Source organism: Lathamus discolor, chromosome Z, assembly GCF_037157495.1.
Source record: "Lathamus discolor isolate bLatDis1 chromosome Z, bLatDis1.hap1, whole genome shotgun sequence".
NCBI classification, from domain to species: Eukaryota; Metazoa; Chordata; class Aves; order Psittaciformes; family Psittacidae; genus Lathamus; species Lathamus discolor.
Window position 1 is genome coordinate 31,376,305 of NC_088909.1, and position 27,055 is coordinate 31,403,359.

At 36.7% G+C, this 27,055-nt stretch overlaps 1 protein-coding gene across 17 annotated transcripts in view; it reads left to right on the forward strand.

Annotated features, from left to right (window-relative positions):
- The window catches only part of MEF2C (myocyte enhancer factor 2C), a 137,914-nt gene extending 111,151 nt beyond the window's left edge, over nucleotides 1–26,763 (forward strand). For 14 of the 17 annotated variants that reach the window (XM_065663579.1, XM_065663577.1, XM_065663578.1 and 11 more), the window contains 4 exons: nucleotides 11,889–12,061; nucleotides 14,217–14,346; nucleotides 15,225–15,360; nucleotides 21,981–26,763. In XM_065663579.1, the coding sequence (XP_065519651.1) occupies nucleotides 11,889–12,061; nucleotides 14,217–14,346; nucleotides 15,225–15,360; nucleotides 21,981–22,302 (761 nt within the window). In that variant the 3' untranslated portion in view covers nucleotides 22,303–26,763. The remainder of the gene's footprint in view (nucleotides 1–11,888; nucleotides 12,062–14,216; nucleotides 14,347–15,224; nucleotides 15,361–21,980) is intronic. The other 3 variants (XM_065663587.1, XM_065663590.1, XM_065663588.1) reach the window with 1 other exon arrangement.
- The last annotated feature ends 292 nt before the right edge of the window (nucleotides 26,764–27,055 follow it).

The window sequence follows — 27,055 nt, forward strand, 5'->3', positions numbered from 1 at the left end:
CTCCTTGCTGCTGGTTTCCCTGTTCGTTTAAAAAGACTTCGGAAAGCGATTATTAAACACACAGTGTTGTCTTTCAAACGGGGCAAATGATAAAATTTCGTCAACGCGTGCGTTTGGCTTAATAATCCTGGTGCTTAATAAAATCTGTATAACAATAGGCCAGTCAACAATTTATATTCTAAGTATATTTTTTTCTTTTTTGGAAATATATTAAAAACATATATAAGCGTAGGAAAGGGGATAGCTTGATTATTTACTCACAAATTAAGATTTTGTATTTCCTGCGCATAGTGTTGTGCATTAAAGCTCTCAAGCAATGTAACTTTGGAGCAGGTAATTGATTTGCGAGGCATGTATATGAGGGGCATTGCTAGGAATGCATCATAAATATTTAATCATATGAATAGTCCTTGTTCTTTATCTGGCAATAAGAGCTTTAAACACCATTAAAGAAGTGTCTTCTAAATCTCTTCAGTGCAGAGCAGTAGGGAGAATTTGATACAGGGCTGAAGGAAGATGAAAAGGTCGCTGTAAGGTTGAATCCTCTGTCTGAGTTGCACTGTTTCACAATGGCACTATTTTGGACAGTCCTCTTTCTTTAGGGTGCAGAAGAATAAACATCAAAAGTTCTCTTTGTTCATCATTCTTCACAAAAAACAGAGACCTCTGTGTTTTTTCTGTTTGGCATCTTAGAAGCTGGTAGCACGATCGTGTGGTTTAATCTGTTGGGGTTCATATTCTAGCCAAATTAGAACATTATGAATTTGCATTTTTCTGCACTGTCCAAAAATAGCTTATATTCAAAATAACATTCTCCAAGAAGAAGAGTCTAAAGAATTTCATTTCTGCCATTATAAAATTAAACTACTTTTGATTACTAACACCAGGCCTCAGTTTCTGCACTACTTTAACAAATTACATTATAACAAATAGCATTATAGCGGCAATATCAAAATGGAAGAAGATTAGTTAAACCTGTGTTTTAGAAGTATATTATTTTGTTGGCTTGGACTATTTCAAGCAATAATCCTGGAATCATCAACAATCTACCTTGGGAGTCAACCCAAGACATAAATAGGACTTATAAAAGCTGTCTGCTTCTTTATTATACTACATAACTAAGTACCGTAAGTGATATTTTGAAGCTAAACCAAAATTATCTCAGGTTTGTTAAAGTAAATTTGTTCCTAGCCAAACACTGAATAGTTTCTATTGTGTCACAGTAGCAACTGCCAACAAAATTGGGGTGAACTTCACATTTAGGATAGTTATAAATACAGCAATATCTTTGGCACTATTCTCTCAAACCAGAGGGTTTTGATTGAGAGGGAGAACAAGAACTTTCTGATCCCAAATCTGTATGCTCCAAACCCATTCTAGATTATATCATAACTAATATGAAGACGAAGTGACATGTACCTTGGGTACTATGTGAAGTTCCTTTATAGGGAGTGTAGTCTTTAACAAAACCACGTAACAGTAACTTAACCAGAAATAAATAATGCCTACGAAGTTTTACTACTGTAAATTATCTGAACTCAAGTTTTATGCAGTTGCTCAATATTTATGTTAAAAGCCTGATAAAAGGTTAAAATATTTCAAGAGTTTTAAAACCAAAATACAACAGTATTTGGGGACATCTTTGCATCTGACTTTAAACTTTTGGTTTTCAAACTGAACTATATTTTTAGATTGAGTCACATTTTTCATTTTTATATGGTTTTTGAATTATGACATTTTGTATTTTATAATTGTTTTCTTTTGAATGAAAAAAGCCCACCTAAATCAAAATAATTTCTTTAGTTTTGAAACTGTTATAAATAGTAAAAAGGAAAAATTAAATCTCCAGTTTTAAAGACAGGATGGGTATAATGGAAAAAAAAAAAAATCCTTGCTTTAATTGTTTATTTACTTTCTGTAACTTGTTTGTTTCACTATTTGATTTATGTACTGTCTCCATCTTGACATTAAATTAAACTAAAGGTGCAAACTGCAAACTGTTTCTTCAGCTGCTGTCCATGGGACTAAGTGCTTGTTCTTTTCAAATCAAGCATCCTCAAACCTGTTCTTTAAAATCATTAGAAACTGAAAAGATCAGTAGTGCATCCCATGTCTTTTTAATTCATCCCATGTCTTTTTAATAACATCCCGTATTTACGTATAAATCAGTAGCTAGTCATTTCCTCCTGGAAATTAACCACAAGCTAACAGTTACCTTCTCATCTGCTGAGGATTGAGGTCCTGGATCTGCCAGCCAGTATCATAATTTGCTAGTGCTTCCCTGCTCATTTTTCTTTTCTTGGTCTTGTAGTGATTGTGGGTGAATGTGTTATATATTCTACTAGTATTTCAAGCCACATGGGAATATATGAAATAGTAGGGTCTTTTAATTTAAAAGCCCTCAGGTAGAGGCTACTGTATCAGGTAAATACAATCTGGATTGTATCGTCTCAAAAGGAGTGATTGACTAAAAGAGAAGCCATCTGCCCAGATAAGCCTACAAGCAGTACCAAAAATAAGCAAGGATTTTGAAGGCACCTAGCTGCGTTAGTCTTTTGAAACTATAAATAAGCAAACTAATACTAAAAAAAAAAAAAAAAAAAAGGGAATTAAAAGGTTATATAAATATTCTCTACTGTGCCCTGAAATGCTTGGCATAGTAAAGAGAAAATAATTCTTACTCTACAAGTGTGGAATATGTTAAATAAACAAGTGAGCTTGGAACAATGATTCCCAAACCACAGTTTATGGGCAACCTGTTAGGACTGGGTTTGCCAGGGAAAGCATGATAAGTCATTGCCCTTCCCTTATTATTTGATGAGTGCAGTCACCCACAGACCTCTGATCCAAAGATTGGGCAAGAGGCGGTACAAAAGTATAGTAAACAATAGTTCCTGTCCAAGGAAGTTTGCAGTCCAAAAGAAAGAACATGCAGTCATTCATAACAGAGCTTGTGATGCAATAGTGCCAAATCCAAACAGTAAGAATTCATAAATTGACAGGTTGGCTTAAAACCGTAAAGGAGGATAAGAAATGGAAAACATAACAGCTCTCCTTTTCTCTGTTTCCACTCACATTTAAGTGTTTCTTTTCCAAGCTTTCCTCCATATAAGGAAAATATATACTTTTTTTTTTCCCTTGGTGTTTTAAGGGAAGTGCCTATAGACAGGAGATTTGTGATAAAGCAGAAAGAACACTAGAACTTGTCTAACAGCTCTAATACACAGTAGGAAGGAAATTGTCTATGTAGCAGTACCTCAATTTCATATCTGTGTAGGTAGCAACTCAGGCCTTTCCAAAATTAAGTCCTGTTTCTGTGCTGAGCAACTGATCTGTTTTACACACTTTATTCAGACTGTTTTCAGACAGGTAGAAACCACATCAGTCAAACTTTGAGGTTAAGTTTGAAAGGATGGATGCTGCTGTCCATGTAAAAGTTAAAAATATCTCGGCAATGGATGTCATATACAAAGGTTGAATGCACGTATTTTCTCCCAACTTGTAAGTCTGCCTCTTACCAAGGAAGACATCCACATAAACTGAGTAGATCTCAGTGAAAATCTGTGAAAATTTGGACTTTATTAGGTTTCCATCAGCTGTATAAGTATTGACTTAGTAATTTATTTAGTTATTCTCTGTCTCATCATCTCTTTAATCAACAGTCTCAATATTTGTATTTATAAAGAGACAGCTTGAAAGGAAAAAAGCCCTAAGTTCACATGTAATGAACAATTAAGTGAGTCATATAAGCTGTGGTTCTTTGTAAGTGCATTTGTAAAGGCAGGCATGATTGACTTCCTTTATGACAAGCAGTTTCAAATGTTTCACAAGAATAATTTGGATTCTTTAGATAAAATCCTTTCTGTCGTGAAGTCTGGGGAAATTTTGTGCTTCACTTCACTGAGACAGAGATTTCACTGAGATTTTTGTCTGTGCACTCTTGCTCATTAAGACACCACAGTGTCTTGTTTTGCACACTGCAGTCTGTATTCTTGTTCAAATTCAGAATATAGAAAAAGGCACTGCAAATTAGCAAACATCTGTATTTCATGCCTGTCCTGAAAGAGATAGGTGATGCCTCCTGGATCTGGAATGCAGCAATGACTTTGCTCTGAGAAAGAAAGCAAGAAATGCTTTTAACCTCTGGAAGCTGGGACTGCAGCCATACATGGAAGCTCCTGGCTTGAGTTAACATGACCCCTGCTCTTTAAATTTTAACATGATTCCCCAAGTAAGATATTAAGTCCATAAATTCTATTTGTTTTCCAAATCTCTTGCAAGCTGATTTTTCCTCTGGTAGCAGTTGGAGCAGTCTTCCAGAAACAAAAGCCAGAGGAGATAAGGCTAGGTTAGTTACTGATTTTTTCTTTTCAAAACAAATCTAAGTAGTATTATCTATGTGCAAAACACTTTCCTTTGTGGGCATATCTGTTCTAATAATATTAGTAAGTTTAAAATATAAGTATATATCATTTGCCTTTAGTATAGGTAGTCCTGAAACTTTTGTGACAGTTTTAAATTATCCACTCTTTAATTTTCAGTAATTGTGCATTCAACAAAAACCAACAGTTTAGCTATATGTTAAAAAAAAAATACAAAAACAAAACCACAGTTATTTCTAAAGTTTCTTTGTGGAATCAAGAAAGTTCATTATTTCCAAATAATGTGTTCAGTTTATACTTGGAATTGCTTCTTGTCTTGAAATATTTTCCGTTAAAAAGCAATTTCCCCAAAATGAGAGTTGATTTGAAAAAAAGTAAAAATAGGGAAATTATTTGTCATCAGCAAACAGTTTGTTAAAAGCAGATGATTCGTCAAAGATTCAGGCAGTCAAGAGGCGAGATAGATAAGTCTTCTACTTGTCCTAGGAAGTCTTTCTCCTGTGTATATTTAGAAAAGGTTATACTTTTCAGTAATATAAGTTTTTTTGTGTCTTGTCAGGTGGGTTTTTTTTTCCTTTCTTCTGACTCTAGAACAGCTCATATTAAATAATAAAAAAAAATACAGCTTGTTTTTTGTATAAATAGGACTAGAATGGAGCATCGTTTCAGCTAGCATACAAAATGGAGGAAGATACAAGCTCCTAATACGCATTAATTAATTGGTTTACTGGAATAAGAATTCATTTCCAATTGTAAGAGGCCAGCTAAGTCCTGAAAACATGTTTTTGAGAGAGGTTTATCTCAGATGGATGAGAACCAGATAGGATTTGTGCATGCTGCACATAGTAACAGATCAGGCCTATGTCAGTTACTGCAAGATTTTGGGGAAAGCTGTTTCACAAGCTAAATTTCAGATGAGCATGGGTTTTGGTGTCAACCTCTCCTACTAGACTAAACCTTAGTGTAGAGCATGGACTAACCCTTGCAGACATGAACAGTGAATGGTGAGCACTACACAAGGTCGGTAACATCACCCTGTGACGATCCTCATGGTACTAGCTACCACACATGGGACAGGGGCAGGGTAGGGGTTTTGCCATGGTAAACAGCCCTTTTAAATGACTCTGTGATCTCTGACATTTTGTTTGAACCTTAAGAACTTGTAACATACAGAAATATAATTCTGATGCTCGCGATGCAGTGCCCATGTGTTTGAACTACAGACGTCATATTTATAAAGCACAAAACTGAGAACCACTGTGTAATTTTCTCAAGTGATTTTTCACAATAATTGCAATTTAGGGAGGATTAAGGATGATCATCCTTGAACAAGAAAGAGTACTCCCCCTTCTCTCAGTGTAAGATTTGCAACAGACCCTATGAGATGTAGCCCTATTCCAAAGGTTGCAAGGAAGAAGTCAAAAGATGTGCTGAAATACCTGCCTGCAGCGTGGGAAACCTAACTGCAATACGAAATGTTTTGAAAGGTTGCTCACAGTTCCTTATGTGGGTAGCCATAGGCACATTCTGTAGGCAGTCAGGTGCCACATTTACATTTATTTTACTAAGGTGTGAACTCCTACGCTAAAGTGGAAGTATACTTGGTGCAAGAACTACTTCAGAAACATTTAAATACAGATCTTATTATAGCCACAAAATATAACCACACTATTGGTGAGTGCCATGTACTTAGTTATGCAGTTGACTCAGCAGTAAAGTATTTGCATGAAGTTTAATGGCCTTTGATAAACAAGTCAGGTTTCTGTTCTCATGGTCTTTCATTCTACATCCACGTAAACTCATCTATTTCTCCATTTGACTGAAAAAGCATCTCAGATTTCTACCCTCCTAGACTCACAGCATGTCCTTAGATTTACTGAAGTGTGTTTTGCAGTGTGCTCTGTGTTAAGTGGCCGAAGAGCCACTTCTTTGCTTTCAGCTTCTGCTTGAGAAGCATCATCTCTGTCCTAAAAGAAACAGATAATACAGTTTTAGATTAGATCTTAGGCAGAAGTTCTTCCCTGTGAGGGTGCTGAGCCGCTGGCACAGGGTGCCCAGAGAAGTGTTCAAGTGTTCCCTGGCAGTGTTCAAGGCCAGGCTAGATGGATCAGCCTGGTCTAGTGGAAGCTGTCCCTGCCCATGGCAGGGGGTTGGAACTGGATGGGCTTTCAGGTCCCTTCCAACCCAAACCATTCTGATTCTGTGAAATCTGACCCCAGTTGCTGCAGTATGGGGTACACATACCTTTTAGCAGCAGCAGTAGTGTACACCTGCAAATGGCACACATAAAGTAGATTGTAAGGATGTTCCAGATTTTATAGGGCACTAGCCCAAGGGTTAGAAATAATTTTGACAACTGTATTGCCATTAAAGACCTTTACATAGCTTTAGACTTAAAGAGCAAGAAATTCACACTGACAGTTTTACAACCTGCATGGCAGGAATCAATGAGTTACAGGGAGACCTGGACACCAGCTTAGTCTTATACTGTTATAGGAATCTTTACCTTTTTATTAATATTATTTCTATATGGTTTCTAAAAATGTAAAAAAAGTTGTTGAGGTACTTTTCATTCTCTTCCCATTCTTAAAAAAAAGAAAAAAAAAATCTGGTACAAAACTGGGTGTGAATTTAGCTAAATTTCTATTCCTGCATTGATTCTTTTATATATACATCTATTTTGAAGTGGACCTAAATTATAGTATAGTTGGCTCTCATGTTTCTATAGATTCATTTTAAATTTAACATTCTTTTTGATAGGCTTAGCAGTCAGTCATAATGACATATATATGGCATGTGCATTTAATATAACCCTGTAAGAAGCAGGAATCCTCCATGAAATAGTATGCACTTGTTCTTCTTGGAAGAATTTTTATAATTTCCACAAGCAAAAGCATATACTTGCTGGAAACTTGAAATGACCATTAACATTTTTTGAAACTCCCTTGAGAACCTGAAAGCACTTTTCCTACTAAAATTAAAGGGAGGTAGGCATATCAGGTTCCTAAAGATTTTGTAAATTCTCTAAACATAGGGTCAATGAGAAGCATTAGAGTAAATAAAAGAGAGATCAAAGAAAGGGAATGTAGATTGTATGTCCTGTTCTTCATTTTTCTAGGACTACCATAGGGTTTTATTCATTCAGTTTATTTACTTTTTTTATCTTTGAAATCACGAATCAAAAAGAAACAAGTAGGGACATGACAGGTTCAAAATTTCAAGAAAACAAAAATATAAAAATTTTCTAAATTTTCTAGACTTAAAGAATCATGACAGTACTGTTCAAGAATGTTGAGAGACATGGAAATAAATTATTCTTCCCTCACTTGTGTTACCTTAACACATGAGAAGTTTCCTGGTTTAAATGCTCAACACAGAACTATTGCCCTAACTCAAAATGTCAATAATTGCAACCATTATAACAGCAATGACCAAAACTACACGTAAGGTACAGGTGTTACCAACAGAGGATAAAAAAGGAGTAAACTTTGCTCTCTGTCCTGTCCTGAATAAACTTGTGCCCTACTCATATCTTTACATTCTTAAAACATGAAAGTGACCATTTAAGAGAGTAGTACATGAATTTGTAATGTTTGTTAAAATCATGGTTTTCCATGAGTAAATGATTTTTTTTTTTTTTTTTTAATAATTCTTCTTGACTGACTAACTACTTGTGCACAAAAATAACTTTTCTGGATGTTTTTATAAAGTGGCATTGCAGGGATTAATCATGCAGTCTGTACTTGGACATAATTCCTTCTAAAGTGGCACTTGTGCCTAAATGCAGAATGTGGGAACACGCGCAAGAAGAGCATTCTATGCTCAGAAAGCATTTGTCTTCATATTCTGCCATTAGTCCAAATACAAAGGCTGGCACTGCGTTTCATGACACGTGCTGCTCCACTGGTTCTGTCTAGAAACAAGCTCTTTTCTGTGTAAAATATTTTTACTCTTTCAAGGCAGTATAACAAACAACACAAGGAAAAATAATTTTCTCTGAAAACTTCTTGAATTGAAAATGCTGTAAATTTGCAAATTCTGACATATGCCCTTTAAAACTTGTGTAGCTACTGTTTTTATTTTCATTATGCATTGCAAGTTATATCTGTAATGTTTAAAAATGTTCTATTCCAGCAAAAATATGGCTTTTAACCAAATAAAAATGTAAAGCCAACTTGCTCTAAAATCCATCTGTTTTTCATTTTCTTATAATCTATAATCAGGAAATCCATTCATACATGACATATAATTTTTGCGCTTTCAAGTGGATAGTGAAATGCAGTGTTCTGCATACAGTCACATCTAAATTGATAATTGTCCAGGCAGAGTGTAATTTTAAAGTATAGGATGAAGGAAGTTTTAATTTGTATATTAGAAGTCTTATATGGGTTTTTTGCCTCTGAATGTAAATGAGGCCATTCTCTTCAGTGGATTTGTCTGAAGGTGGGACAGCTGCCTCGGAGCAGGCCACAGCTTTCTGAGTAAAGAGGATACAGTTTAAAGAGCTGGTTTAAATGCAGACCCTTCTTAACTGTAAACCACATGCATGCATTCATCATTGATTTTCAAATGATGGGTTTCTGTATCATTGGTTTAAGGTCCACAGTCTTACATTCCTGAGTCCACATTATACCAAAAGAATAACAATTTGGTGTCTGGAAAGAGGAATGGTTATTATATGGCTCCGAAATGCTAGCTGGCATAATGTGCCATGAACAGCAGAAATCTACTGGTAAAGAGAAGATTGCAGTAGTTCTTAAAAATAATTTGGTGTTCTAAAAATATAAACGTAAGAAACATTATCGTAGTCCAAAATATTGTACATCAGTAAGTAAGTAATATAAGCATCAGGCGAAAGTTTCTGAAGAGTAAAGTTTTATATGGATGCATTTTTTTCTCGTAATACATTAAAGTGGATTATGTTAAGTAAATTTTATGTAGAAAATGAGAGTTTTTTCTTGTAAGGGTTTCTATTCTCTGCAATTCACAGCCATAGAAACATACAGATTACAGTGCATGCTGTTAAGTCAAACATCTTAGGTTGTATATTGTAGAACTAAAAAAAAATATATTGCTTCTTCAAAAAGCTTCGTTTTCGCTTTTTGAGCAAATGCTTGTCATACAACAGATTTCACAAGACAGTTTTACTTCCTGTTGGTAAAACAGATCCTGTATGAAACCAGCACCAGAGAAATTCTACTTTGCTTCAGTTTCTTCTGTCGATCAGTTCCCCACGTCATTAGTTTTTCAGTATTCCATTTGTAACAGATCACCTTTAAAAAGGCACTGAATTCTCTAGGAGAAAGTATTGTTGTATATTTGAAATGCCCCTTATAATTTTGTCACCTCTGATAACACATAGCATCAATTAGAACACAATATGTAGCAAATCCATGTTGAGAGCAAATATTCATTTAAAAACCCAACCTACTGACACAAAATAGGAAATATTTTAGCTTGATAAGTGTAAAATACCCTTTTTTCATTAACTCATTTTATCTCACTATTACTGAGGAAATAACAAGACTGACTATGAAAAATATTTTAATACAAAATCTCTGAAATATCTGAATGCTTCTAAATTTTCATCTTAATTCCTATTTACAAAGGCTGAGGACAACATGATACTAAAAAGCGTGAGAATAAACAAGCCAGGTCAGACCTGTGGCTGAAGGTACCTCACAAATACAGAAGTCAGGCACTTTGTGATACTTTTCATTTGTCCTAAGTCTGGTGTTCACAGTTCAGGGTCTTTCAGACCCTGAATTGTTATTTTTGTATTTAAGAGCCTTTTTTCGTGGATTTTGCTGATGTGATAAATACAATTAGCTGATGCGCTTGCAGATTGGTAACATGATTACATGTTAGTCATGCTTGGGCTCACTTAGTTATCCTAATGAATCTGAGACAGATTCACTCTTGTGTACTGTCATTTTTATGTCCACGTCACAGACTTTATGAAATTTAGTTTCATGATCCATTTATGTCCTCTAGGGCTGTAAACCCGATTTCATGTATGAAAACCAGTGAAATACTGAGTTTTTCACTGATTTTGGGACTACAGAGGGAATCTGAAGGTCCAGGGCTTCTTGACTCACAGGACTCAGTCACACTCGCTAGCTCTTCTTCCCACATTGTTTCTAGGTTGTGTGTCTCAGGTTGCGAGCTGTGAACAGAAGACAAGCACAGAACAGAAAGCCTCCCCTAGCAATTGCTTTCTTGGTATTTATCTGTGAAAGTTCCCTCTTTCTGTACTAGTTTTCATGCTATTCCCTCTTTATGACCAAGCAGTTTGTGTTTCTCTCTTGAGCCTGTCAGACAGAAGTCCAAGGCTACACTAGGAAGTCATCTCCTCACACTTCGTGTGGCTAGGAGGTGAAATTAGGCACATGAAATATGAAGGTCTTATTTTCAGTACAATGGTAGGTCAGTAACCTTACAGATACACAGTTTTCAGTACTGCATGGTGAGAGAAGAGAACCCTCTTCTGAAAAAGGCAAATGAAGCATTTGCCTGTCTGAACTGTTCCTGGAGCATGCAGAAAGCAGTGGGGAGATGAGGATGAAAGATAGGGTGGTATTTTCCAAATAAGGTTATGCTCTTGCTACCATTGACTTTAGTGTTGACAGAATCAGGTCCGAAAAGTGTGGTGAAAGAGAGCCAGAAACACTCAAGAATCTTCCTAGTCCTCTCCCTGCCTCTTCTGGAAATTATAGCCTTGCTACACAAATCCTTTGTTTAAAAACAAAACAAAATCATGACCTGGAAAGGGCTAAGTCAGGCAAGGCAGAATCCTCTGTAGCTGTCAAGAAAACACAACATAGATTTGACATTCTTTAAAGCTATAAGAATGTCTGATTATCCTGATAGTCTTGTAAGTGAAACAGGTCTTGGCTACTTTGAGTGCAGTGTATTGTGCTATACACCATAGTGCAGTAAAAAGGAGTCACATAATGAAGTTATTTTCAGCACATTGCTGAGATGTCAGCTGCCCTGAGTGAAAACATCTTAACACCAGTTGTTCTAATGATCACAGAATCCCAGACTAGTTTGTGTTGGAAGGGACCTTAACGCTCATCCAGTTCCAACCCCTTGCCACGGGCAGGGACACCTTCCACTAGACCAGGTTGCTCCAATCCCTGTCCAACCTGGCCTTGAGCACTGCCAGGGATGGGGCAGCCACAGCTTCTCTGGGCAACCTGTGCCAGGGCCTTACCACCCTCACAGGGAAGAACTTCTGCCTAAAATCTCATCCCAATCTCCCCCGTCAGGTTAAAGCCATCCCCCCTTGTCCTGTCACTACCTGCCCTATACCTGGAATAGGATAGGAAAATATGGCATGTGTTGTATTTTCCTATAAAGGTACATTGCATGACAGAGGTATTTACCTTGATTTTTTCTTTTTATTATTTGACATATTTAGTGTTCAGTCTTAAGAAATATCTTGGAGTTTATAAACCTCTCTTTTTTCTTCTTCTCTTTTTTTCTTTTATTGTACCTAAACAGGGAATGGATATGGCAACCCCCGCAACTCGCCAGGTCTGCTGGTCTCACCTGGCAACTTGAACAAGAATATGCAAGCAAAATCTCCGCCTCCAATGAATTTGGGAATGAACAACCGTAAACCAGATCTCCGTGTGCTTATTCCACCTGGCAGCAAGAATACAATGCCATCAGTGGTAATGCATTTTCAAAGCTTTTTTTTTCTCTCCTTCACATAAGAGATACTCAGGAATTTCAAGGCCTGCTCAAGCAACTACAATCAGAATAACATTCCATGTTCTTTCTTTTTTGGTCTTTCTCTCTAACCTTAAGGCTCGACGTTGAGGGGAGGATGTAGGCAGAGCCTGTTTGATTGCTTTTATGAAGTTGTATTTACTTACTCCCTTTTTTCTACTGAGTTGCAAAATAGGAGCTGTGTCCTGTACAGTCTAAACTTCTGCACCCTCTTTCCTAGTAGCTGGAAAAGCCTTTCCTGGGTTTGTTATAAAGGCTGGATTTAACCCTGAGTATTCCTAACCTCCTGTGTTTTTCTTAAATGTTTAACCACACAGACTCTCATCAGATGACAGTTTAACTACACATAAATTAACCTGAACTCTATCACTCTGATCTCCATTTTGTAATAATAATGCATAGTAAATAGATGGAGTAGGACAAAAAGGAGCATGAAACTGCTGCATCTCCTGCCAAGATTAACGAAATTTAGGCAGGCTAGAAGATTGAATCATAAAGGTGTCATGTGCATGTCTTGTAGTTCCCTTCCCAAAGTCAGTTAGTGGTTGCAAGCAAATCTTTCATGAGTGATTTAACATTAAAAGTGAGTTTAATTTAAAAAGGATCTTGATGGTAAATTTAAGTGACACAATAAGCATGTTTTTCCGTTATGTAACAGATACTATTAAAACAACCTCTAAGTTGGCTGCTTCAGCTTGACACGTCACAAATTAACTTTGAACGTCAAACTAACCCCTCCCCTTAAATGTGGTGCTGCCTTCTGAGAGGAGAGGTAACAAATGGTCTCCTACAGGAAAATGTTCAAAGTCAACCAAAGCAGTGACAAGCTGTCTCTATCAAATGATTTATTCCAAGGTCCTTGAAACTGATATTTTCTAAGGGTCCAGTCAATGATGAGGTCTCCTGAAACCAGGTATAGCAACACAGTCTTAGAGAAAGTCTTGTGCTGCAGACTGGGTGGATTGTCCTTGCAGTTGAGACAAACACCCCATCAGAAGGAAAACGAAGAGATCTGTGAGGTGTTATTTTTCCAGACTATACTCAGAAAGTGTTTAATTTGCTGCCCTATCATCAGATGAAGCTATTCCCTAAGCTAGAAATCTGCATCCTGGTAAATATTTATATTCACTAATTTTTAATGCTCCTTTCCTATGCACTCAGTCTGAGGATGTTGATCTGCTCCTGGTAAGTGGTAGCGATGTTCATCTTAATAACAGGGAAAAGCAAATCCGTTCTTTTGTATGATTGATACTTGTGTAGGTGAAGTGTTGGGAAACTTTACCGTAACTACTCTGAACAACAAGGCCATCGTAGTTTTTGAAATCCAGCAGCATGGAAGACCAGGTGCAGTTGTTGCACATACTCAAGCTAAATATATGCTAGGATAAAGTTTGCTTGTTGCTGCTTCCTTGAAAGCGTGTAAACTTGTGCTGCTGAAGATGGTGCAGCCTCATGACATATTTTTTGGTGTCTCTCTGGTCATTTTGTCCTGCCAGTCCCAAGATTAGATTAGAGTTCTCTAGCACAATTTTTACAGTGCAACATGTAGTGCCCTGGTCCAAAAGATAAGTGTGTAAGTGCTGAGCTGTCTTAACATGTTTGAAGTTTGTTTTATTGCACAAAAATGAAGTAGTCAGAGCACCATCTGCTGGAAAGACATCTGTGTTCAGCAATCCCGGGGTGCCATACAAAGCATATAATCCAGTAGGGCTGGGTTAGGGGCTTTTTCTATCAGTTCTCTGTTTTTTATTATTTTTTGCCTCCATTTGAGTGAAAAGGAAAACAATTGGAATAGAGTTTACATATTCCATTAGTTTTTCACACAATCTGTTCTCCTACCAACAATAAAAGCAATCTTACTTGTTACTAGTTCAGTTACCCAGGAGATACTGATGTAATGGGTTACTATGGTGACAACTGGTCTCTTCAAGGCTTGTAAATGATAGGTTTGGCAGAGTTCATAAAAGCCACATGTTAAATGATTAATTTCTAGAAATTCCTATCAGACTGTATGTATCACAAAACATACCCAGACAGCTTATGTACTGACTGACTTAAAACTAGTCAATAATATGTTTATTTTACTTACTTTAAAAGAATCAGAGGATAAATAACTCCCAGTCTGCTCAGTCATTGGCTACTCCAGTGGTTTCCGTAGCAACTCCTACTCTACCAGGGCAAGGGATGGGAGGATACCCATCAGCCATCTCAACAACATATGGTACTGGTAAGTATGGGAGCAAGATGTAAAGGCTGGGGGAGGGAGCAAGGTGATGACAAATGTCTGTCTCAGGACTAACGAACTACCTAACATTCATTGGGAGAAACTGAAAAAATCATAGTTGATATGTTTCTGTACAGCATTCACTTACCCTGTATCTGTCACTAACTTGAGACATGTCTATTTTTAAAGTTAGCTATTTTGTTTGGATGGAAAACTTCTTTGATAGCTTTCTTTCTTTGGCTGTAATAAAAACTGTAACTTAAAAGACATTTCTTAATACCATGGGTAATTTCACTTGAGTGTACCTCCTTAAAGTCAGAAGGATAGCAGGAGCAAGCAGCTTCACTGGCTTCCAAACACAGTTCAGTTACTTTGTGGGCTATCCCATAGCTATCTGCAAGAGACTAGAAATGAAGCCTCAAGAGGTCCTTTCCAGTTCCCATTGCACATTGCTGCTGAATAGAGGAAGCTGGTGTATAGAGACAATGCTCCTAGAGAAGATGTGTGTTGTTCAGACACAGGCTGCATGCTGGCTTCTGCAAGGAAGACTGTAACTGAAACATTATTGTTTTTCAAATCTTTGACTCTCTGAGAACTCATATTTACTTACGGTGGATATACAAGCTGAGAATGCTTTGGATCTTCCATATCCAGAAAAACCCTGCTAAATTACAGAGTAATTATTAGTGCATTTTTTGTTCCCAAGTTAATGAGTTGAGGGAAGAGGAAGGTCTACTTTTCTGCTGCAACTTAATGTGATTGGTATAATTAAAATTAAAAGGCTTATAAAGCGACATATGAAAATTACGATGTTAGTTATTATTTAATTGCTTCCTCTTTAATTCTCTTTTAATTATTGTCTTTTCTGTTTTCAAATCTAGAATATTCTCTGAGCAGTGCAGATATATCATCTCTCTCTGGGTTTAATACAGCCAGTGCTCTTCATCTTGGCTCTGTGACTGGCTGGCAACAGCAACACCTACATAACATGCCACCATCTGCCCTCAGTCAATTGGGGTAAGCACTGTTTCCTTTATTTTAATTTTCTACAATGACTCCAGTCTTCCCAGTAATCCCAAATCTGAAATACTTCTTTTTATCAGCACACATTTACTACATGTAAGAGCTCCAGTTCACAAAACTGGAACTATTCGTTTTGTTAAGAATTTGCCAGGTAGCTACAATTAAATATTCTGTGATCATGACGCTTTCTCAGTACTGCAGTAAAGACTACTATTTGTGGTTTAGTCTTTATTTCTTTAAATAGCATTTTATGTCACTACTGAAGACCAGACTAAACCCTTACACTATGCTACTGCTGTATTTTGCCATTTTTTGCCATTTAAGCTTTTTATTTCCAGTTACTATAGCACAAACATTTGCAGTAAACTTGAAAATTTTCTAAATATTTTTTATCAAGTAAGAGCGGTGTAATGATTTGACCTGAGATTAAGCCTTAACCTTATAGAATAAGCACATGCTCCCTTCTTCTTAACTCTGACATTCAAGTTTAATTTCTTTGGAAGTGTTTTCTACAAGCAAATAACAGCTAGGTCTAAGAACTGTAAGCCCACAAAGCTCATTGTGATTTATTTGCCTGTGTTGAAGGAGATAGGTATTCGTGCCCTCTAGTGGCTAATTTCAAGACATTCACTCAAGGTTGGTGAAGCACAAAGCTGAATCGTTTCAGGATTTTTAAAAGCGTGAAAATTCACACAGAGAGGTCACCTAAAGCATTCTTGAAAAAGCAAAACCTATTGGCTCATTGAGGTGACCTTTAAGAGTGTGATCTTCAAAAATGCTGTTAGCTGGAGTTTCTACTGACTAAGCCTATAGGCATTCACCAGCACACCACACATAGCCTAAGGTAAGGCTAGCCATATTTGAACTGCAGAAGTTTTTGTTATAAAAATAGAAGCTGAAAACAGCTGGAGTGTGTTTATCAGAGAAATTTCATTCACATACATTTGAAAAGTAAACATTTTTTTCCCCTAGAAAGAGGTGTTGCACATATGCACTATTTTTTTTTTCAAGATGGTTACCATAATGTGAAACTATTCAATAGTATAAATGTGGTTTAAACTTCAAAACTCTCCTTCTAATTTATCTGACCACTTTTTGTAGCTTACTGTAATTTCTTTACCATATACAGATGGTCTGGGTTTTTAAAGGGCAGCTATACAAGTATTTCAGAGGAAAGAAATGTTTTAAACCTCATTTCTATATAAATAATCACATATAGATACTAACTACATAAAAATATACAACTGACAGTTGCTGTGCTAGAAAAAAAATACTCTTAAAACCCTTCTCTTATGCTCCTTTTATTTTCTTTTTGATTTTGCGTAGTTTTTGGAGCAAAATTCAGTCTAACTTTACAACTAAAGACATAAAGCCTCAAATAAATTGAAAACTCACATGTTAGATATCAGTGAATGTCCTTACAGTAAGCTGATTGTTTTCAGTGGTGTACCAAAGAATCTATCTAAGGCTATCTGGTTAACCAAAAAAGTATAAATTAAAACCTAAACTAACTATATGCCTTTTCAGATATGTCACACATCATCATCTGTTCCTAATTCATATCACAGAATGTCGAAGTGTAATAGCCGTGGCTGGTGGAATACATTCTGACTTGTTACTTTATTATTATTATTATTATTTATTATTATTATTATTATTTCAGTTATTTGTAAATTAATTCAGCTATGAAAGCTGCTTCATTGACAGTTATGGAGAAGTCTTCTACCTCTGCAGAAAATCATACGCTTTTTTTTATTTTATTTTAGTCACTGAGTTCTACATGCAAAAGTACCTCTACTAACTCTTGTATGATCTGAAAAACTTGAAACTGTACAGAACTTATTCAGTCCATGTCAACCTGAGCTAGAATTTTCAGGAAGATTAAATCACACAAAATTATAGTCATCCCCAGGTGTTTGAGAAAATATATCTACAAAGGTTTTGACAACCCAAATCCCTGTGCTGAGTGAGGTCATATACTGGAAAGATTTGGTAACTGAAAGATCTTTTTTGGTAACAATAGGCTGTGAAAACCCATGAGAAAACAGTTCCTGAAAGAGACCCTAAGTGCTCAGCACGTTTTGTTTTTCACCAAAACCTAAAAGTGAAAACCAGCCCTGCTTCAGTGCAGAGCATGGTTAGTAATAGAATAGGATGTGGTTAGATATATTAGCTTTCTCCAGATAAGTCCCCAACAATTTCAGCAGCACTGTCAGAACCATCTTTAAAATAATTGGAGAAGATGTCCACAACCTAATTCTTAAGTCTTCATGTTGGTTCTACAATTAACAACTGCACTGGTGTCAGTAGGCCTGGGTGCAGATACCTGGGGACATGGAAGTAGTTCATTTTCTCTGCCTGGGCAGCCTTCGGACTTTTAATGAGCCCTGTGAACAGGAGAATAATGTAGAGCCTGTTTTGATATGATAGGGACGTCAAAACAACTCTCAACTCTTCAGGTTAAAAAGAAAATAGTACTTTCACAGTCATTTAACTAGGTCTACACCTGGAAAAAAATACACATAAATTCCATTGAAAATCAATCCCTCCCAAAATTTTGGTATTTTGGCTGAATACTGGTTCAGTGTCTCTTACAGAGAAGGTTACTGCTTATTTAGCATCGACCAAAGAGTCTACCTGAATTTAATTGCTGCTAATCAAGAGGAAAGTCCATGACAAGCTTTGAAACAAATGACCTAATTTTTGTAGGCATAAGGCCATTATATGGAGAATGTTCTCTTACATCCCTATTTCCCAGTTGAAGAGATAATCTTTTCTTCCTTAAGTATCATCCGCAGGTGAAATTTTGGCTTTCCTGAAATATAAGTGCAAACACAGAAACAGAATTTCATCTGAAAAATCTTCAGTATAGATAGTTGTATATGTATAGATAGTTTATCTGTTGAAGTTTCTCCATACTTCTACCCACCAGAATAAGAGATTGTCCAAATTCAAGCGTACTGTTGACTTGTTCTGTGACTCTTAAATAGCAAGCTTATTACTTGGCAACAATTAATTTTCATTAGGTAATAAGAATAGCTAGATATCAGCAAATATTCTCTACTGAACCATTTTTACTGAAAATTTTAGACATCATATTTTGTGAATTTATATCAGTTCCTGCTTTGAATAAAACCCTTGTATATTTAGGATTGAGCCTTTTTTCTCCTGCCACCATTGTAAATGAGATGTTCCAGTGATTTAGGTTAATATTATTCTTATTTTAGAATTTTCCTTTTTAAAGTGTAGACCTGAATATGTGAGAGCTAGTCAGAATATCCTGACACAGAAACTTTTTTTTCTGCTTTTGCATTGATCAAAGCATGTGAAAAAAAAAAAAAAAAAAAGAAAAACTACTTACCTAAAAGAAAAACAGAGGGAAGGGAGGTTGCATTGCTAGCAAGTCAAAAATATCTTTTATTCGCCTAGTTACCAACTAACACATAGCTAAAGTTACATAACTAAATTTTGCCATGAATTTTCAATGGTTCCTTAAATACATTTATGGGGAAAACTTACATCAAGTGAGGAAGCAAACTAGTTCAGAGAAGCAAGTATGGCCACAAAAGAAAAGGTGTGAGGCTCTTTCTTCCTTCAATGGACTGCTTCCTCCCTCTGTGAAAACCTAACTGGTGCATTTCATGTCCTCATTCATCACCTACTCAGACCTGCACATCTCTCCATGCATGCTGAGTTTCCATACCAGCTGGGGACTTGAACAGATGGAGACAAACACAGAACTGATCTCACTGGCATCACAAGGACCAAACCCGCCTACAAGCTGGTTTCACCCTGACTCGCTTCCTTCCTCTTACACAGCAGACCTGTGTTGAACCCAAATAGGAGCCAGCAGTCAAGGCCAGGTTGCACAGAGCTTTGAACAACCTGGCTGAGTGGAAGGTGTCCTTTTCTGTGGATAGAAACAGCAGTTTCCTCAGTCACAAATACACATAGATATAAACAAATCATTTTGTAGCAGACAGAATTCTTGTGTTTTATAATACAGCTTCTATTCTAGAGCTGTACAGGTCTGAAGACTGCACCTATGTGCTATTTCACTATTTACATCTATGTGTTAGAGTAGGTTTTCCTTGTAATTGACCATTTTAGCTAACATGAAATTATCATAAAAATGTTTCAGAAAATTTAAAAAAAATCATGTAAATTGTAATCACCAGAAAACATGTATTAAAATTCACAATAGCAGAAGACTATATTCAGTTATTTTAAGTTGAATGCTGACTCAAAATAATTGCTTTCATTTATTCATATTGATTTAAACCTAAAAAATTTACTCCTGATATGCCAAAATAACTTCTTAATCTTTCTCAGTTCACAAAAAACTGTTCAAACTGCAGCTCAACCTGTAGCATTTTTTAAACTGCCACATGTTAGTATGCCAGGTATTTACATAAGCCTGCTGATAAGTCACAGGAATCTAAAGAAAAGTGCAGATACACATTCTCACACTCAGTTTTAAAAAACTATTTAAAACACAACATAGCAGTATAGCAATACAAGCTCTGTTTAATTGGAAATGCAGTTTATCCTTTTAGATTTGGTCGTTTGGGAGTTGTCACATAATAGAATGCAAGTATGTTCAGTGTGAACAAATTTGGCTGAATATGGTTGTTTTTTACTTGCACGGGTTTTTCAGCTGTCCCCAGCTTTTCAAAGTGACATGTCATCTGCTCTTATCAAATGCTTCTAAATCAAACCCCCAGGCTCCAGCATCCTTTATTATGGGACTTTCAGGTTTACCTATAAGCTTGGCATCAAAAAACATATGTAATCTTATTATATATACTAAACCGTCAGCCTGTTTTACCAGGTGAAGTATTAGCATTTCTTAAGCACCTGAAAAATAAAGTCACTGGAAATGAAAAGCAAAACAAGCGAACAAACAAACAAAAACCCTAGGAATGTAATTTTTATTCTTGTTTAATTCTTTTCAACAATATTTCAGAAAAGAGTAGAGTATTTCACTGAATTGGAATGACACAATCTTCGCTTTGCAGTTTCTTAAATGTGTTAATTTAACAAATGCAAAGAAAATGACCTTTTGGAAAAAAGAAAAAAAAAAAAAAGCCTCCATTTGCTACTCACAAACTCTGTGGTTTATGAAAGGGGTGGCTGCAAATTTGGCACATTCATCTGTACAGGAGTGAAGGGTAGATAAAAGCAATTGGAGGTAGAACATCCTGTTTTTTCTGTTTTCTAACAAAATCAGTCCATTATTAGAGACACAATAATTCCTGGTAAAAGCAGCTGATATCATTCAATATAGAAGCCATATAGTTCCATTTTAGATCTGTCAGAAGAAAACAGCCTTTTGTCTTTCATCAAGGTTATAGTAAATGTTGCTTAAGTAAAGCTCAACTCCCAGTTGATATCAGGAAAAGTGAGATATTTCAATAAATTAAAAGATGACATGTAAACTCACTTGTGTCTTCTAAATGCTTAAAAAATATTTCCAAATCCCAGTATTTCTTCTACTTGCAGTAAAATGCTTGCACATCCCTTTGCATTTAAAGCCTTACGATGCCAAGTGGCCTATTGCCCCTGCTGCCTTCAATCTCCCCCTGTGTAGACTGTGTCTCAGGGCTTAGACTCTAACTTCAGCCTAGCAAATGGTCCCTGAAGCGAAACATAGTGGGAACCGCTTGTTGAGAACTCTGTTTTAATAGCGAAAAGTCAGGCTTTACCAGGAGGTGGTGCTTTCGCACAAAACATCTTGCAGATACAATTACCTCATTTCTCCCACAGCGATAAAGCGCATTCTCAGTATTCACTCTCCTCCCTGCCTGTTTCAGCTTCCCTCTGCCCACAAAAATGCGTAGAAAGAAAATTAACTTAGAATAGTTATACAGCTTGACTTTGAAGAAGTTTTAGCATAGCAGTTTCTCTTGATGCTAGGAGCGTCCTCTGAGCTGGGCTCGTCTACAGGCAAATAGCACAATCCTCTGACATCTTGCAGTACTCTTCAGCTTCTCTTTGATTGTTTATTGAAAAGCATTCTGGATTGAGTTATGAATTCATAGAGTTGAATCATAAAATCATATCTAAATTGTTGCCTCCCTGTGGTATTTTATTAATGTTTAAGACCAGAAATTACTAGGACCATTAATTTCGACTCTATTCCTAATGGTGTAAGTTGTACCTGGCCCAAACTTTCATTTCTGCTTTGCATCTGAAGTCGTGTGTCAGAATAATCGGCAATAAAAATAGTTGAGCATACTCAAACTAATTGGATTAATCCCAGCAGAAAGTCCATGCCTCCCCTGTCACAGCCAGTGCATACACACACACAAGCATTAGTTTTAAAGGTGGTTGCAACAGTGCAAAGGCTAGCCTTCCAAAATTTGTGACACTTGAGGCAAAAAAAGGAGAGATTGAAACTGAGATCTCCTTTCAAACCAAGGGCACGTCCACATCTGTTGTGATGCTTTTCATCACTATGGATTGGTGAATTCTGCCCAGAACACAGTCCCCACGCTTTCTGCAGGCACTGACCCCTCGCGAGCCTTTACACTGGTGTTTTGTGTGAGTGTTTGTGCATATCTGGGGGCTCCATGCCTCCTCAGTCTGTAACTGGGTTTCCTTTCCTCCTACAGAGCTTGCACTAGCACTCATTTATCTCAGAGTACAAATCTCTCCCTGCCTTCTACTCAAAGCCTCAACATCAAGTCAGAACCTGTTTCTCCTCCTAGAGACCGTACCACCACACCCTCGAGATACCCACAGCACACGCGCCATGAGGCGGGGAGATCTCCTGTTGACAGTTTGAGCAGCTGTAGCAGTTCCTATGATGGAAGTGACCGAGAAGATCACCGGAATGAATTCCACTCCCCCATTGGACTCACCAGACCTTCGCCGGACGAAAGGGAAAGCCCCTCTGTCAAGCGCATGCGGCTCTCTGAAGGATGGGCGACATGATAACATTATTACCTATTAGGTTGTTTTTTCTTTTCCTTGCAGTGTGTGTGTGCTATACCTTAATGGGGGAAGGGGGGGTCGATATGCATTATATGTGCCGTGTGTGGAAAAAAAAAAAAAAACAAAACAAAACAAAAAAAAAGTCAGGTACTCTGTTTTGTAAAAGTACTTTTAAATTGCCTCAGTGATACAGTATAAGGATAAACAGAAATGCTGAGATAAGCTTAGCACTTGAGTTGTACAACAGAACACTTGTACAAAATAGATTTAAGGCTAACTTCTTTTCACTGTTGTGCTCCCTTGCAAAATGTATGTTACAATAGATAGTGTCATGTTGCAGGTTCAACGTTATTTACATGTAAATAGACAAAAGGAAAACATTTGCCAGAAATGGCAGATCTTTACTGAGAGAGAAAGCAGCTGTTATGAGACATATAGAAAAGTGTACAGATGTTTTGACAGACCCAGCAGTTGGGTGGCCATGAATTGATGCTAGAAAAAAAAGTGGGTCACCTGACATACCGAAAACGTTCACAAACATGCAGGCATATGGCTAGAGTATGGCACTCAGTTAGAAAGGATCAAACGTTTAAAAAGGACCATACTTGTAAAAACGTTGAGTTCGAGGGCTAACATATTTAATTTTAAAAAATCTGGGTCTGCATCACTTATTAAATGAAAAAAAATATAAAAAATATGTACATTACATTTTGCTTATTTTCATATTAAAAAGTAAGACAGAGTTTGCAAAGCATTTGTGGCTTTTGTAGTTTCCTCAAGCCAAAATGTGTTCTTTTTCCTGTGATAGCTTCGCTGATCTTTTAAACAGTCCTGAAGAAACAAACAAGAAGGACTTTTTGTATAGAAAGCACTACCCTAAGCCATCAAGAACTCCATGCTTTGCTAACCAAGATAACTGTTTTCTCTTTGCAGAAGTTTTGTTTTTGAAATGTGTATTTCTAATTATATAAAATATTAAGAATCTTTTAAAAAAATCTGTGAAATTAACATGCTTGTGTATAGCTTTCTAATATATATAATAATTATGGTAATAGCAAAAGTTTTTGTTATCTTAATAGTGGGGAATTATATTTGTGCAGTTGCACATTTAACTATTTTCTTTCAGTTTTCTTTGGCTGGGTATACATTTTACAGATCAAAGTCAGCTGTTGAAAGACTGATCTGTAAAAAATTAGAATTTACCCATGGTGTAACAACTCAAGTCATTTTAATACAGCATTTTACAATCAGTTGGGTGAACTGCGATCCATTGTATATACTGATTAGTTCTTTCATGCTGTTTTGTGCATTGTAACAGGGGCCCTTCTATTACTTAACGTCCTGCGTATCTTGTAGTTTTCCATGGGTTAAATGACAAAGTGGCGTAACTTGGCCATTTCTCATTAATAAAGCTGGTATTCTGCCTGTCAGAATTGGGTGTACAGCTCTAACGGCTGTCAGTTGCATGAGTGCAGGTGAATATTTGGCAGAAGCAGTAGAGAGAGTTAAAGGGAGTGGTTGCCATGAACATGGCTATTATAAGGATTACTCCCCTCTCTCGCAGATTTAAAACTCTTTAAGAGATCATGAATTAAAGGACCATTCAAACGTCTATTGATCTCACAGCCAACATGGGCCGTCGGGTTCCTGGTTCTCATGGACCTTTGTGGTCACGTCATCTCACAGAGAGCACATTGTTGAGCAATGCTCCCTGTTTATCTGCAACCAAGCAAGCTTTGCTTCAGCATATGGCATCCACAAATTCTCCTGCCTCATGTGATTTCTTTGACTAAAACAGCTTGACCAGAGGGAGTGTATCATTTCTGTTAAGTCCCTCTTGTCCCTCTTGTTTATCAGAAGAAAATGGTATTTTCAAATGTTTCAGTCTAATCTTGCTGTTGGAGGGAAAAGGTGTTTAAGCAAATGTTAGTGCCATAGTAAACTGTAATATTTCTCCTTTTTCCAAGAGTCCTTCCAACTGTCACATATCTACATTGACACTATGGTGAAGAATATAGCTGCAACAGCTAATTATAAACACCAAATACTTTGTTAAGGGAAGTTCACACTCTGTTTCCCACCTGTACATGCAGTTGCTGTGCACTGCTCTATGATAAGAGTGTACCTCTCTGTAGTAGAGAATGCTGAACAGACTACAGTTTGCATCAGGACATACGCTTTTCACTTATCATGACTTTATAAATGCCTGCCTTACAGGCACTCTCAGCCGTTCAGGGGCTAGTGTATGATCTGGAAACTCTTTAAGCAGAATACTGTGCTACTACTGCATCCATCTTAGCTCGTGTAGCAATCCGCAGGGTAAACATAAAGATACGCATGTTTGAAAAAAAAAAAGAAAAACACCAAAAAAAAAAATCACAAAAAGTAACAAAAGCAAAACAAAAAAAAGGGGGTAAAATGGGGCCCACAATTAATTTTAAAACACAAAAAAAACTGTTTTTGAAACCACTTTCTCCACCTTCTGATAAAACTTATATTCCCTTCTGATAATTTTAAACTTTGGTGTGTCAAAAATATGCAAATACATCACAAATGTACCTTGTAATTTCAAGAACAAAAAACAAACTTTATCAGTATTGTAGTAAAAACTTGTCAGTGGGGAAGGGGATTTGGTCTATTGATGTATGAAGAATAGCCATATTAATAGTTTACCTTGCGATTTGCCTCAGCAACGCATGAAAAAAGGAACGATACCATATTTAATGAAGATGCAGTGTAATATATTACTGCAAATAACTAAGCAGAAAGTAGCCTGAAAAATATTGCCTGGGCAATTTATATTAACTCTGACAATGATTTTTGTACAAACACAAGTAAACAGAATCACGTGAAAATAAATGCCAGTCATCCCTCTTGTTCCTGCTTTGGAGGGCAACTAACTTATGCTGGCAGAATTTTGGGGGATAATGCATATTTGCAAACTGATCTAATGATAAGAAGCACAACTTTGATTGTGAAGTCACTTTCTGTAAACTATAACTGTCTACCTTTCTTGTTCCTTTATCTGTACCTTACCATTTATTGTATTTGCGAAGCTAATTTGGGTTTATTGTGTGATTCCTTTGTATTTAAGGAGTTTGGGGCAGAGCCCTGAAAGAGTATTAACATTTACTTTACCTTAACCCATGCTATATAATGTTTTAGGCAACATTCTTAATTGTAAGTTCAAACACCTGAAGTGGCATTCTAGACATCTGCAAGTATTGTTATAGCTAAGCTAACCTCTATTAAAAGGTGTTGTCAGTTAGTGTTTAATTGCTGGTGACAATTATATGATATACCCTATCTGCACAACCTGTATATTGTATGCATTGAGCCATTCGCAGTAAAGCTTTTGTCATTTCAGTGTTTTTCAAAAGTTGTGTTTTATAACAAAATGGCTTATATTTTTCCCAGAAGAGGAATTTAGCAGTTTTTAATGAATAATATAAAAATATCTGTTGTCCTCAGATCTTTTTCAGGTAAAGCTAGCATAAGAATAAAAGAACCTATAGACTGTTTTCAAGGATGTCAACCCTTTTGTATTGTATGTGTTATCCTATATACCCTCTTTTATCTATAGTCCTAACAGCTGTTTTGTTTTCCTTCTTCCTTCGCCTTGAAGGTAAATGCTTTGTAATTTTTTAAAAGCCACTTGAAACCTCAATAAAGGCTGTTGCCTAAACATGGCATACTTCATCTGTTCCTGTTTGTGCCATCTGCTGTGATGTCGTCAGTTATATGGCATTAATTTCCTGCCACTACAGGTCTCTTGAAGGACTGATGGAACATTGGTGTCTGTTAGAATGCTTCAGACTGTAGATGTAATAAAAGGCTTTTGTTAATATATTTTAACCAAAGATGTGGAGCAATCCAAGCTTTGAGCCACAGACCTTCTGCATCAAAAGTATCCATTTAATTATTTTCATAATCAGGTGTTGCATTTCTAGCTTCCCTTCTCATACCTCAGACTGATCCTTACCTCAGTTTGATTCAAGAAAAGGTCAGTTAAGAAACTCATTTAAAATTAAAAAAGTGAAAAAAAAAATACGCAGTATCAGAGTCTTTCATGGAGTATATCAGACCTGGGTTACCACAGGCATTACACTTGGATTGCTTCAGATGGTTTGTTGTATCCTTTTTTCTTTTTTTTCTTCTCTTTCATGGGGATTTGCTTCCATAAAACAATGGTGATAACAAAATAGCTTGTAAATGGGAGCATACAAGCATTTGCAACAAATATAAAAGTAGAGGCTCACAGCGGCATAAGCTGGACTTTGTCGCCACTAGATGACAAGATGTTATAACTAAGTTAAACCACATCTGTGTATCTCAAGGGACTTAATTCAGCTGTCTGTAGTGAACAAAAAATGGGAAAATTTCAAAAGATTCTCCTGCTGGAAATAAGGTATAATTTGTATTTTGCAGACAAATCAGTAAAGTTACTGGCTTTCTTAGTGATACGGTGTGTGTGGTGCCTTTTTTTTTATTAATTTGATGTTCCATTTTCACTGTTTTGCACAGTAACACGTGAAAGAATCAGCACTTTAACAACTGGCAGTTGCCTCAAGGTCCCTCTGCCTGTCACTTGTGCTTGCTTAAAAAGTTAAGCACCTTTTTGTGGCACCCTGAGCATAGTGGGTCTTCACAAATGTTAGTGCCCCACCACACATCATCCCACCAGGTTAGAGAAGCTCCATTACTGCTCTGGAAGTTAGTGCAGTTTTGAGCAAGGCTGTCTGAATCTGGCCCT